The following is a 14,889-nucleotide window of genomic DNA, read 5'->3' as shown; positions in this document are numbered from 1 at the left end:
TCTGGCGACTTTTTGTTGGTTTTGTGATGTATAGGGTCACATGTACACAAAGTCTCGCGCACACACACACACGCACACACACACACACAAACACACGAGAATTAGTACATCCATATATCATATCTTCATACACATAAACATAATCAGGTGCACGTTATACATGCCTGCATCATACACAGTAGGCCTACATGAACATAATTTTGAGAAATCGAAAGATGTATACATTTAGTATTCTAATTTTTGTGTGTGAAACAGTTTCTTGTTTAAGATAAAGGTATACGTATATGTGATATTCTCGTAATCAAAATTTCAATATTTTCTTTGGGGCAGTAATGTTTCATGAATCACGTCGCCCGCGGAAAGTACTCTGCATACATCTTACCAAATAAGAGCAAGAAACCAATCACGTCATCGTTTTGATAAAAGAAATGTTACTGCAAGTGAAAGAACCAGAGAACAAAGTAGCTCTCTAAAGAAACATCATTAAAGAACAGATACTCGCTATCTACAGATTCGATTCATATTCACCACTCTCATCATTGTTGAGGTATTTACACGAATAAACAATTTCTAAGTTACATCATTCCTAAATTGTTGCAGTGGAATTTAAGGTCTCAGACAATTATGCATATCAATAAAACACACAGACAACTACAATTTCCATCACGTTATCATTTACTCAGAGTATGTTGCGAAATGTAGATCATGAAATCGCAAACCATGGTGTAATACTACATGTACCTCACAGAAGTGGGTTCACAAGATTTTTCCTTCACTGTCAGAAAGAAATATCGGATACAAGATGTTATCGACATGGATTTCTTTTTTCTCAAAGGTGACTACTTATTTTATTTGATGTGAACTGTTTAAATGTCGACTATATCATAATCAACACAAGAATCATAACAAGCACAATTATGTGCAGTGAAATGCGACATACGATTTAGATCCTATATGAGCAGATTTTTTTTTTTTTTTAATGTCGGAAATAAATTCTGATTAGGCGTGAGGACCGAAAGAATCACATGTTCTGTATTTGAGTACACTGGGATTTCTGTCAAGTAAAACGCTTATTCACTGTACCTAGCTTTCAATTACAGCATCGTGTGCTAAAATGTTTACTTATTGCACCTAGCTTTCAGTCACAATATTGCGTGCCTTGTCAAAAAAACTGTAAGATTTTGTGAAATCGCAAGCGTACAAACCTTCAGTCCGTATTTAATATTTGTAAGTTTGATGGTGGCAACGTGCAGAATGAATTGAAAGAATATGAGAATGCGAACCTCCAAAGCATTACAACCTCATTATGAAAAAAAAAAAGAATCCAATTTTGAATTGAAAATGCGTAAAATTTGAAATGTTACCAAAGCCAGACACGACATATCCAGCACAGAGGAATTACTCTCCGGAGATAGAGTTGTTATAAGTCTACTCAAGAAGATGTTCCAGTAAATAGTCCAAACGTCTAATCTGAGCCATGTCACGTGTTCAAAGGAGAACCCCATGTTACCAAATATTCAAACCAAAAAGTTTATCTCCATTTAAAGTTATTTTACTATAATACAGGAATATTTCTCGCTATGAATCACTGACAATAAAGCTATTCCTTCACTAAATGGCAGACACCTTTGTTTTCTAAGAGCAGTTGAATTTTGAAGAAAAAAAAAACCCACAAAGATACCATTTTTACAGTGCACTCCCGTTATAACGAAATTTCGCTATAACGAAGTAAATCTTCTGGTCCCAAAATTATCACCATTAAAGTCTATGGTAAAAAAATTCGCTTATAACGAACACGGTTATAGCGAAATTTCCGTTATAACGAAGTCTTTTCCGAGCGCCACAGACAAAGAAAAACAAAAGAAATGTGCTCCGTTATAACGAAATGCGAATTGCTTTCGAAAATTCGTAGCGGAACAAGCATTTATAGCTTCTCTGCATGGGTGAACGCTTCACACCACTGTGTGTTCGCTCTTTGTGTCACGCACAGTTTCTGAGGGGAACTTGCGTTTATTATTGTGATACAATTATCCCATCACATTTCACATAGCTTTCCAGTGTATGATAAGTATTCAGCAAACAGAATATATGTGGTTTTCTTGTTTTCGTTATATATTGTATTTGTTCGGTTATAACGAAATTTCGTTATAACGAAAGAAAACTGCCGGTCCCGAGCATTTCGTTATAACGGGAGTGCACTGTACCTGAACAAACATACAGTACATGTGAGGAGAGGAAAAAAAAATACAAGTGCAGTTTATTTGTCTGAATTCATTAGTAGCAAGTGTCGAATATCTTGTACGGTACTTTCAACACCAGTTGTTCTACATAACTACATTCATTCTGACAACGTTTCTAAAATAAAGTATGCAAAGGAGAATAATTTGTGTTTAAAAGAAAACACCAAGCCAAACAACGATAAGAGTTGCTAGGAGACCCCATGCATTCACGACCAATTTCAGTGCAGAGCTGGTGTCGCAGGTATCGCCACATGGGATGTCTAGAGAAAATACGAAGAACAGGGAAAGAGTTACTTTAAGAGAAGGATGGTACACCATGAATACCTTCATTCTGTTGTAAATTTAACCACTGCTGCTATGAACTTTCAAAAAACCAGCATGAGCCACTTTGGCAAAGGTAATATGAGTACTGTAGTTATAGGAATTATTGAAATATATACGGTGGTGTCACAAATATTATGAAAGTGAACTTTGACTGTCGTTTCAAAATGGATCTTAATAAATGTTGCCCACAAGCGTGAGCCAGGTTATTTATGTGTTTATTGAAAATTTGACATTGTCACAACTGCATTCAAACGGCTTAAAGCTGGTCAGTTTTACAAAATCATCACTGCAGACAAGAGATAGATAGTGGCCCACGTGTGGACTCTCTCAGACTTGAAGCCCTTGCAAAACATGTGCAAGAAATGCAAAATGATGGCATATAGATTTCCCTCGGAACATGCAAATGAGCACTGCCACGCTACGAGTGGCTGATAGTGCTTCCATGACACGAGTAAATGACAAACGCTCAAGACAGCACAAACTGCGTTCCCGATGACTTTGATCGAATAATGCAAATCAACAATAAAGTGTGATCAAAACTAAAGCTTGTCTAAATAAAATAAGAACTTTCTGGCTTCTTTTTTTTTCCTGGCTGGTGACTTGCGACTTACCTGATTTAGTAGGATAGACAGTAAATCTCGTCTTGACTCCAAATTTGTTGTGTTTGTTGGCATTGTCGTGAAGTAGCCATATGCCGGCCTGTCTGGCTTCCATTTCGGCTGTCAGAAAATCACCTGATAGGACAAGGATGATGGTAATGTTGATGACAATGATGATGATAGTGATTACAAACATTTTCATGACAGTAATCACGACATACAGGACTTCTTTTGATTTTAATTGGACAGCTAATATTTTTTCAAAGTATTCCTGACAAGCGTTATGGAAACAATCCAGTTAAACCTTTTATCAGTTGTTTCGCAAGTCTAGCCCTCAAGGAGTTTAATTACCGCTAGTTGAAGTGAAAAATGATAAATTCTCGTGTTTGTGTTCAATAAATCATAACAAATTTGAATCACCCGATGGTCAACGAATTATCACATCACAATGTACTAAGATTGCAACCACTATTGCAAGTTAAATAATTACAATCTATATTTTATGTAGATACAGACATTTCTTTAAAAAGTTTAAATTCATCCTGAACTCCATACTTTCGCATGTGTATTGTATTCTTTATTCTTTGTTTAAGTGAATGTTTATTTCACTAACAAAATGAACACAAATCAAAACGAATTCAATTCAGATTAATGTTAATGTTGCGATGATAGGCAGTCCTTATAGTCTCTTCAATCAGGTAGGCAAAAAAGACAGGAATGTAATTGCAATATCGTATTGGAATAGATGACTCCACTATTGTTCAGCCATTTTGTTGGTTTGATTTAAGTTTCTCCTGTTTTCATTCATACGGGAAAACGATGCAAGAAGCAAGGACATTCACATGATATATAGTGGACATAAGGTATGCAAGCTCCATTTCTAAGGCACGTGTTGACTCGTATAACTGAAATATTTTACAATTTTGAGTGCATTTATTTCGAATAAGCTGACAGTTATCCAGAATTTCGAATATTTGCATTCAAGCGCGCCGGAACACTTCTGTTTTTTTTGTTTTGTTTTTTGTTTTGTTTTTTTTTTTGTTTGTTTGTTTGTTTGTTTTGTTTTTTTTTTGGGGGGGGGGCAAAATTTCAACGGGGGCACATTTATGTGACGATGTGAGATCCTCGGCGCGGGAGCGAAGCGAGTGAGCGGGGGGGGGGGGGGTGGAAAGGATTTCCTCCCCCCCCCCCCCCCCCACTGTAGGGAGCTTTTGTAAAACAAAAGTCGCGTTTATAGACCATTTAAAAGCAAATTTCTAAGGAATTAAACACTGTGAAAAATAATCAGTGCGAAGGACTATGATTATTACATACGGGAGTACATAATAATGTGATGGTGTGAGATCCTCGGCGAGGGAGCGAAGCGACCGAGCGGGGGGAGGGTGTGGGAGGGGGAAACTCCCTCCAACGGTAGGGACTTTTTGTAAAAACAGAGTATAAAAGTCGCGTTTATAGAGAATTTAAAGCAAATTTCTAGGGAATTAACATATTGAAAAAATCAGTGGAAGGACTATGATCATAACATACGGGAGTACATTAATAATGTGATGGTGTGAGATCCTCGGCGAGGGAGCGAAGCGACCGAGCGGGGGGAGGGTGTGGGAGGGGGGATACCCCCTCCCACGGTAGGGACTTTTTGTAAAAACAGAGTATAAAAGTCGCGTTTATAGAACATTTAAAAGCAAATTTCTAGGGAATTAACATATTGAAAAAAAAATCAGTTGGAAGGACTGTGATCTTAACATACAGGGGGTATATTATGTGATGTTGCGATCCTCGTTGAGGGAACGAAGCGACCGAGCGGGGGAGGGTGTGGGAGGGGAATACCCCCTCCCACGGTAGGGACTTTTTGTAAAAATAGAGTATAAAAGTCGCTTTTATAGAGCATTTTAAATTAAATTTCTGAGGAATTAAACATAGTAACAGAAATCACTGCGAAGGACTATGAAAATAACTTATATGAAAACTTTTCATTTTACTATAAGTACGGGCAGAACGAGCGAGCCACTTTCACTTTGCAATTTATCTGAAATGTACTCATTAAAGGCTTAAACGTGATCGCATCGTTCGAACAATAAAAATATTCTTATACTGCTAGAAAGCAAAGAAGAAAATGAAAAATGTAAGGTTTACTGAAGGTATGTTTCAGCGGGCACACTCGAGGACACGAGGCTACAATCTATACATTACATTTACTCTTAAGTTACTATTAGTGTATAGATACAATAATGTATGTTGTTAGTGTATTATGATTTTCGCCCCGTTAGGGGCGAAAATTTTTATGAATTTTTTATGAAATTTTTATGGAATTTTTATGAAATTACAACATTTAGACAAGGGTTATGCCTTTATTGTTCATTTTAGTCTGTAAATCAGTGATTAATTATTTGTTACGGGGGCACTTGGGGGGGGGGGGGGGGGGCAAAAACTCGTTTTGCCCCCAAACATTTTGTTTGGGGGGGGGGGGCAAGTGCCACCCCTGCCCTCCCCCCCCCCCCCCCCCCCCCGCTTCCGGCGCCCTTGTTTGCATTGACTCACCTGGAAGACTAGTGACCGTATCCAAAGTTTTGGTGACTTGCGACTGGAAGGTGACGGTGTGACCGTGGAAGTTTATGGCATGCACATCTGCACCGCCACCAACGGTGATCATGTACCAGGCCACTTGCTCACCAACGGCCATACTGATGTTGAGTGGGAATCCAAATATGTAGCCATTGATTGCTGTTGGGGTTCACAGAAAACATTTATTGGATGACAAGTCGACAGTGCTCGTAATTATAGTCTTTGCCCGTTGTTTCAAAGCCATTCATGAGTGATTATACATTCCAAAACAATTATAAGTCTTACACGTATCTGATATACACATGACAAAAGGGATAGTTGCAGATGTCATTAAGAAATGCTTTAAAAAATCAAGAAAAGAGAATGACAAAGATATGAAGCTGATGTTAGATTAAGCACGCTCTATAATTGAAAAAGAGGGGTGTTATAATAATTTGTATATAAAAATATAAACAAAAATAGAGTTTGATGGAAAATCCACAGATTGTAAAAATTTTGATGCGTAGGCCTATATCTGTTTAAGACTTAGAACTAGTTTTCTGAAAAAAAAAAAAGTCTCTAGTGTGTTGGCGATCTTACCAAAGGCATCATTGCTGTGTTCAAAGGACAGGGCCAACTTGTCCACGCTGCTTGGATCTCCCGCATACGTGTTGATGTTGTCGTCCAGGTACCAGTTGTCGTTTTCGTCGAAGATGGTGAGCAGGAGGGCGTACTCGCGGTCGACGTCCTTACGACGTCCGCCGCGGTCCAGGGTGTCCCTGCGGCAAATGACAAGCGGTCCGATCAGCCCCGAGTTGGTGTCCTTCTTGGCGATGGTGCTGGAGTAGTAGGGCCACACCACGCAGTTCGGCTGATCGTCGGTGGGTCCCGCCTCTGGTCCAAAGTTCCACCTTCACAACACAACAAAGGAATGCACTTGCTGTCACTAGCGTAGAGGATGAAGTTTATGGCTTCTCCTTGTCCCGGGTATTCCTAACAGTAAACGTAACTTGTGTTATCAAAGTAGTTTGTCTATGCTCTTACAACTACAGTAGTTCCTTGCAAACAGAATACTTTTGAGAGAGGCATGCCCGACATAGTAACTTTTGTTAACTAACTATTTTGTTTGCTAACTGAAATCTGTTTACTGAAATTATATTTCAGTAAACCTGAATAGATTACCTGATGACCTGAATAGGCTGTCACTACATCCTGTTATTATCCTGTATCTACACATCTAGACCAAGTATATCAATCTAATTGGGTTGCCATAAATCAACTTAGATGACGTTTTGCAAAGATGTCGTGATGAACAAATTTTCAGTGACTCGCATACGTTTCTCATGTCAACAGGACTAACTACTGCATTCCTCTTACTTGTAGACTGCATTCTCCCCCGGCTGGATGGAGAGAGGCGTGTCGTAGGTTTGCCCTCTGTATTCCATGAGCTGGCCGGGGAGGTTATGCGCATTGACCGAGTACGGCCTCGTGGCCTTGTTCTTGAAGAAGATTTTGACGGTGTCGCCGATCTCAGTGCGGATGAACGGGCCGAGGATTCCCAGATGCTGGTCCCAGTAGGAGCGGGTTTTGGGCTCTTCGAAAGTCATGTCCGTGTACTCCACAAAGCGCACCTTTTTGTACAGTCTTCCGATCTCAGTGGGTCCTTTCCGAATGAAATAATTTCCATCGCTGCAAAAACAAAGGCACAAGACAATGCAAGAGATTTAAAGACATTAAAAAACAAACAAACAAACACGAGATCTTAGACATAATGATACAAGAGTATTGTTTTTTTTTGTTTTTTTAAAGAATGAAATCCGTAATTAAGATACTTCTATATAATCAACAATCTGTCTTCACTCTTCAGTTCTTTTCCCGACTTACAACATAGGACCCGCATAATACCATACTAGTAATATTATTATACATTATGTATGTAATTTCATATCATACATGAATATGTGTGTGTGCGATGCATATATATAATTGTTTGTTCATTTTCCATCTGAGAAGATGGCTGGATAGCCCATATCAAGGAGGTATGAGAGTCACACTCCCTCTAGACTTCTTGACTTTTCTTTTTCTTTCAACAAGGGGAGGGATATTGTGTCTGTACATAAATGTGTATGAAACAATATTGTACCATCACATTTCACCATCACTGCTTTGGTCACTCTATCCTGTCTTTCTCACGGTCAACCTGACACTCCTTTCTCCAGCCACCACCATGCTTCATTACCTCTCATACCTCCTTGCCCATATTCAGCTATGCTAAGCTGGTCTTCCATGGGGTCCCAGTTGGATGTGAGGCGGGACCACTTCACCGGGTTAAACACCCCGCTCTTTGCGATGAATTAATGAAGCGGGATATTTTATGTGCATGAGATGTGACTCTCTCACACACGGGACCTCCATTTTATGTCCTATCCGAGGGACAGAGTGTTTTGCCTCTTGCTAGAGGGGACGGTATGATTACACACAACATTGCTCAGTCCAGACTCGGGTTCGAACCCGGGTCGCTTGGGTCGGAGGCAGACGCGCTACCGACTGAGCCAACAATAATGAGGACAGAAGATGTCGCACGATCTTCTGTTCTCATTATTGTCTCGATTGTATCATTCTTCCAAAGATGACAGAAGCGTTCGGTAAAAATATCACCATCATCCCACTATATATATATATATATAATAGATCTATAATATGTGATAAAAACCTAAAATGGCAATAGATCTAAAACGCTTTATCCTGGCGAGGAAAGCGCATGATTTAGAAACAAGACACCAGACAGGTTAGTCATCGCATTCTTCATCAGCGACCAGGATGCGATGTGATGTTAGATTAAAATCCGCTTCTGAAGCAGACCTACACACAAGGGTATACGTCTGCTCCTGGTCGAAATATATATATATATATATATATATATATATATATATATATATATATATATATACATATATATATATATATATATATATATATATATATATATATATATACATATATATATCTATATATATATATATATATATATATATATGAACAGTTTGTTTGCAAAAACCGATAAGTCCATATTTGCCAAAAGGAGATATTTGCGATTAAAGGTCAAGAAAAATAAAGAGAATAATAAGAAAATTTTTGCTTATTTTGACCATAACTTCAAAAATGTACCTTTACATGTAGTGACCAATATATCATTTAAAAGGTATTATTTTGTACTTTATGACAGAGACCGTACTTCAAAATCTTCAAAAATGGACTTATCGGTTTTTGCAAACAAACTCTTCATATATATATATGTGTGTGTGTGTGTGTGTGTGTGTGTGTGTGTGAGTATGTAGGTGCGTATGTATAAGTACAATAATATACAGATGTATTGAATATTTCCGTGTATTGCCAATAACGTTTTTACCTGGTAGGGTCGGTCATGCTCTGGTTTTGGATGTAGTCGAATTCTGTCGGGGCAAAGTCCCAAATGACCTCCTCAGCGGCCAGGTAGATGACACGTTCTCCCCGATCTCCATCACCGTGCCGATCTCGGTTCTGTCTTTCTCCATTCGGTCCGTTTTGCCCCTGGGAACACTCTGACACGGTGTAGTTCACCTCCAGGTCGTAGTTGTACACGTTGCCGTTTAAGATCCAAGTCCCTGCATGTACAAAACAGCAGAATAGAAGGAGATAAAGAATTGTTGGGACTTGATATTAAGAGCAACACACACACACACACACACACACACACACACACACACACACACATACATTCGAAACAAATGTCACTTGTCATATGTACCTACGTAGGCCCTACATGTTTAACGTGGATGTATGTTACATAATATATACACATACACACTGAAAACTTAGATTAGTTTGTCACATGCAGGCTAGCATAAAACTAGTCCTGCATGTTAAGTCTAGCAGGACGGACTAGCTTTTGTGCAAGTCCGGCAGGAAGAACTAACAAAATGCTAGTCCATAGTGGGCACCATCTGGACTTTTGTTAGTCCAGCAACCAATTTAAGTTTAGAGTGCACACATATTCATATGATTATGCAAGTCCCTATACATTAGTCATGAACAGTGACAAAGAAAGAGGAAGAGACAAACAGACAAACAGACAGACAAACTGACTCACCGGGCATTCCAGCTGTGAGAGCTACCTGCTCCGTTTCTCCGGGGAGGAGCGGCAGTGTGTTGGCCCGTCGCCCCTTGTAGAGGAACGTCTGGTACGGGATGTGGAGTCCCATGTAAGTCTCATCATTGCCGATGCATGGGGCGTGCCAGCTGACACGATCGCCCTCGCATAAGTCCAGCCCGCGGAGGTTGTCACTAACGAAGCCGTTGATGGCTGTAAGTAAGCATTGCAGAGATTGATTACCTTTCATTATTATGATTTATAGTAAAGTTGTAAATTGATTTGAATTCAATGTATTGTCCTGACTTGATTTGATTTCATTTGATTTGATTTCATTTCATTTCATTTGATTCAAATCGAATATTATATCCCATGTTCTGATAGATTTTATACATTGATTTTCAAAACTAATTTGATTGTTGACTTCGACATGATAGGACGTTTCAAATTGATTGGAATAAACAGAGAAACTTATCAGAAATGAATATCATTTATCAGGGGAAAATTGAGCAAAGAAAATGGGATTCCATCGGGATTCGAACCCGAGACCTCCGGATTGCCAGCCCGGTGCTCTACCGACTGAGCTATAGAAAGCCCTAGTTCAGTGTTTGTCCCAGAAACCCTAAATTCTCAATGCTCGAATGGTCAGAAGCTATAGCAGTGTGTTTGTGTGTGACACACACGTACACACTTGAACCTGGCATAAACCCAATTTATGGTTGGAATTGATTTGATTTGTGTGATTCAATTTAATCTGATTTTAATTGGTTTCAATACATGACATATCTTTATAATATTGATTTTAAACAATTTGATCGTTGAGATTTGATTTGACTCAAATTGAAATAATCTTTCTCTATAGGCCTATCTTACATTTTGGCTTTATTTTGGCCTAGTATATGGTAGTGATACGGAAACTTACTAAATTTATGTAACTATCCGTTACGTCGATAGCAATCGGATTCTGTCCTTTCTTCCTCTAAAAGTTTTCCATACCAAATTGGCCAAGATTTCATCAAAATCTATAAATGACGGAATAACTAGAGACCATCTTACGGATAGAAGATCAACTTCCTAAACTTTCTAACCTTCAAGATCTTTACCTAAAGTTCCATTTTTACCATATCTACAATGCAAGTTGCATACAGTGACATAATGCATTCGATGGATATACATGTATTGTCAAATCAGTCCAATGTAATTTCGGCAACAAATCATATCCATATACCACAGTGTTTCGATTACATTCTTGAATTTGAATTTGAATTTATTGCCACTTCATGGGGTGGAACACCTTGATCAGCAGAGCTGGTTTCCATAGGGGTCCACAATGGACCCTGGACCCCAATAATAACCAATAGTCTGGGTGCCAGAGGCTGAACCTTGTTTCACCGTCCACCCAATGTTTTTTCATGGTTTTACCCTATTTCGGGGGTGCTGAATCCGAATCTGGATGATGCAACTCATGCATCCTTGAGGATTTTGAGATATTCAAGATGGTCGCCAAAATGGTCGCCCGAACTGGAAATTCCCACGTATTTCCTTCTAAATGGTGAGATATTGAAAACAATTCATGGTTCTACCCTATTTCGAAGGTGCTGAATCCGAATCTGGATGATGCAACTCTTGCATCCTTGAGGGTTTTGACATATTCAAGATGGCCGCCAAAATGGCCGCCAAAACCGAAAATTCCCACGTATTTCCTTCTAAATGGTGTGAAATTGAAAACAATTGATGGTTTTACCCTATTTCGAGGGTGCTAAATCCGAAACTGGATGATGCAACTCTTGCATCCATGAAGTTTTTGAGATATTCAAGATGGCCGCCAAAATGGCCGCCAATTAAAACCGGAAATTCCCACGTATTTCCTTCTAAATGGTGAGATATGGAAAACAATTGATGATTTTGCCCTATTTCGAGGGTGCTGAATCCGAATCTGGATGATGCAACTCTTGCATCCATGAGGTTTTCGAGATATTCAAGATGGCCGCCAAAATGGCCTCCAATTAAAACCGGAATTTCCCACGTATTTCCTTCTAAATGGTGAGATATGGAAAACAATTGATGGTTTTACCCTATTTCGAGGGTACTGAATCCGAATCTGGATGATGCAACTCTTGCTTCCTTGAGGATTTTGAGATATTCAATATGGCCGCCAAAATGGCCGCCAAAACCGAAAATTCCCTCGTATTTCCTTCTAAATGGTGAGATATGGAAAACAATTGATGGTTTTACCCTATTTCGAGGGTGCTGAATCCGAATCTGGATGATGCAACTCTTGCTTCCTTGAGGATTTTGAGATATTCAATATGGCCGCCAGAATGGCCACCCAAAACGGAAGTTCCCATATATTGAAAGCCATTGGTGGTTTTTATCTTATTTTGAGTGTGCTAAATCCGAAGCTCAAAATACAACTCTTGCATCCTTAAGGGTTTTGAGATGATACAGATGGTCGCCAAAAATGACCCCCAAAAACGGAAATTCATATGTAGACCCCCTATTTCCTTCTAAATGGTGTAAAATATAAAACAGTTGGTGGTTTTACACTATTTTGAGTTTGCTGAATTTGAAGCTCCAGGATACAGCTCTTGCTTCCTTGAGGGTTTTGAGATAATAAAGATGGCCGCCAGAATGGCCCCTAAATGGCCGTTAAAAACGAAATTTTCCATGTAAGCCCTCTGTTACCTTCTAAATGGTGTAAAATTGAAAACAATTGGCGGTTTTACTCTATTTCGAGGGTGCTGAGTCCGAACCTGGTTGATGCAACTTTCGTATTCTTTTTAAGGGTTTTTGAGATGTCCAAGATGACCGCCAATATAACTGTCAAAAATTGGAAAATTTTAGACCCTATTCAGCACCCTCGAAACTTGGTTGTTGAAATTCATCCATTCTTTAGGGTTTTTAGACGATCAAGATGACAGCCAAAGTAAGTGGCAGAATCCCAATGTTAATATATTTTTTCTTAATGGTAAAAGTTTTAAAATAAATTGATGGTCTTACCCTATTATGAGGGTGCTGAAGGTCTTTGAAGGTTTTGGGACATCTAAAATGTCCTGTATGAACGGAAACTCCTTAACATTTTCTTATACTTAAATTATTACCTTCCATGTTGTTGTTTGTTTTTTTACTTAATTTTTTTTTCGCGTTACCTGTGATATGACCGTCCCCACGTGTGTGTTTGTAATATATTATATATACGTATACATATTATACATATACACATAATATATAAAATTACATCATAATTGAAAAAAAAATTGAAGCATAATTATAAAAATGTCCCACTCGTGTCTTCAGCAATGTCATCAAGACCATCAATATAAACCAAATAACCAATTTGAGTGTTCATGGATGAAGAGATTAAAACTGCTCATGGATTAAGACAGGTAATATTGGGTAATTTCAGTACACTTCTCTACATCACTATCACAATATGAAATGTTTTCCATATCTCACCATTAAGAAGGAAGTACGTGGGAAATTCCGGTTTTATTTGGCGGCCATTTTGGCGGCCATCTTGAATATCTCAAAAACTTCATGGATGCAAGAGTTGCATCATCCAGATTCGGATTCAGCACCCTCGAAATAGGGCAAAACCATCAATTGTTTTCCATATCTCACCATTTAGAAGGAAATACGTGGGAATTCCCGTTTTTAATTGGCGGCCATTTTGGCGGCCATCTTGAATATCTCAAAAACTTCACGGATGCAAGAGTTGCATCATCCAGTTTCGGATTCAGCACCCTCGAAATAGGGTAAAACCATCAATTATTTTCAATTTCTCACCATTTAGAAGGAAATACATGGGAATTTCTGGTTTTAATTGGTGCGGCCATTTTGGCGGCCAGCTTGAATATCTCAAAAACTTCATGGATGCATGAGTTGCATCATCCATATTCGGATTCAGCACCTTCCAAATAGGATAGAAATATCAATTATTTTCATTTTTCACACCATTTAGAAGGAAATACGTGGGAATTTTCGGTTTTGGCGGCCATTTTGGCGGCCATCTTGAATATGTCAAAACCCTCAAGGATGCAAGAGTTGCATCATCCATATTCGGATTCAGCACCCTCGAAATAGGGTAATACCATCATTTGTTTTCCATATCTCACCATTTAGAAGGAAATACGTGGGAAATTCCGGTTTTAATTGGCGGCCATTTTGGCGGCCATATTGAATATCTCGAAAACTTCATGGATGCAAGACTTGCATCATCCAGATTCGGATTCAGCACCCTCGAAATAGGGCAAAACCATCAATTGTTTTCCATATCTCACCATTTAGAAGGAAATACGTGGGAATTCCAGTTTTTAATTGGCGGCCATTTTGGCGGCCATCTTGAATATCTCAAAAACTTCATGGATGCAAGAGTTGCATCATCCAGATTCGGATTCAGCACCCTCGAAATAGGGCAAAACCATCAATTGTTTTCCATATCTCACCATTTAGAAGGAAATACGTGGGAATTCCAGTTTTTAATTGGCGGCCATTTTGGCGGCCATCTTGAATATCTCAAAAACTTCATGGATGCAAGAGTTGCATCATCCAGTTTCGGATTCAGCACCCTCGAAATAGGGTAAAACCATCAATTATTTTTAATTTCTCACCATTTAGAAGGAAATACATGGGAATTTCTTGTTTTTAATTGGTGCGGCCATTTTGGCGGCCATCTTGAATATCTCAAAAACTTCATGGATGCATGAGTTGCATCATCCATATTCGGATTCAGTACCTTCCAAATAGGATAGAAATGTCAATTATTTTCAATTTCACACCATTTAGAAGGAAATACGTGGGAATTTTCGGTTTTGGCGGCCATTTTGGCGGCCATCTTGAATATCTCAAAACCCTCAAGGATGCAAGAGTTGCATCATCCAGATTCGGATTCAGCACCCTCGAAATAGGGTAAGACCGTCAATTGTTTTCAATATCTCACCATTTAGAAGGAAATACGTGGGAATTTCCAGTTCGGGCGGCCATTTTGGCGGCCATCTTGAATATCTCAAAACCCTCAAGGATGCAAGAGTTGCATCATCCAGATTCGGATTCAGCA

General features: G+C 38.9%; 1 protein-coding gene and 1 non-coding gene across 3 annotated transcripts in view; both read right to left on the bottom strand.

Moving 5' to 3' along the window:
- Nucleotides 1–1,745: 1,745 nt before the first annotated feature.
- The window catches only part of LOC140233635 (hephaestin-like), a 40,577-nt gene continuing 27,433 nt past the window's right edge, over nucleotides 1,746–14,889 (bottom strand). For both annotated transcript variants that reach the window (XM_072313735.1, XM_072313736.1), the window contains exons 12-18: nucleotides 9,834–10,046; nucleotides 9,114–9,348; nucleotides 7,082–7,393; nucleotides 6,305–6,615; nucleotides 5,702–5,884; nucleotides 3,176–3,298; nucleotides 1,746–2,500 (exon numbers count right to left, since the gene is read on the bottom strand). In XM_072313735.1, the coding sequence (XP_072169836.1) occupies nucleotides 2,391–2,500; nucleotides 3,176–3,298; nucleotides 5,702–5,884; nucleotides 6,305–6,615; nucleotides 7,082–7,393; nucleotides 9,114–9,348; nucleotides 9,834–10,046 (1,487 nt within the window). In that variant the 3' untranslated portion in view covers nucleotides 1,746–2,390. The remainder of the gene's footprint in view (nucleotides 2,501–3,175; nucleotides 3,299–5,701; nucleotides 5,885–6,304; nucleotides 6,616–7,081; nucleotides 7,394–9,113; nucleotides 9,349–9,833; nucleotides 10,047–14,889) is intronic.
- Trnaa-ggc (transfer RNA alanine (anticodon GGC)) lies at nucleotides 10,355–10,429 on the bottom strand. The gene has a single exon. It is a non-coding gene; the product is annotated as a tRNA-Ala (tRNA).

This window comes from Diadema setosum, chromosome 10, assembly GCF_964275005.1.
Source record: "Diadema setosum chromosome 10, eeDiaSeto1, whole genome shotgun sequence".
In the NCBI taxonomy this organism is placed as follows: domain Eukaryota; kingdom Metazoa; phylum Echinodermata; class Echinoidea; order Diadematoida; family Diadematidae; genus Diadema; species Diadema setosum.
This window is presented reverse-complemented; position numbering and strand designations above follow the sequence as displayed.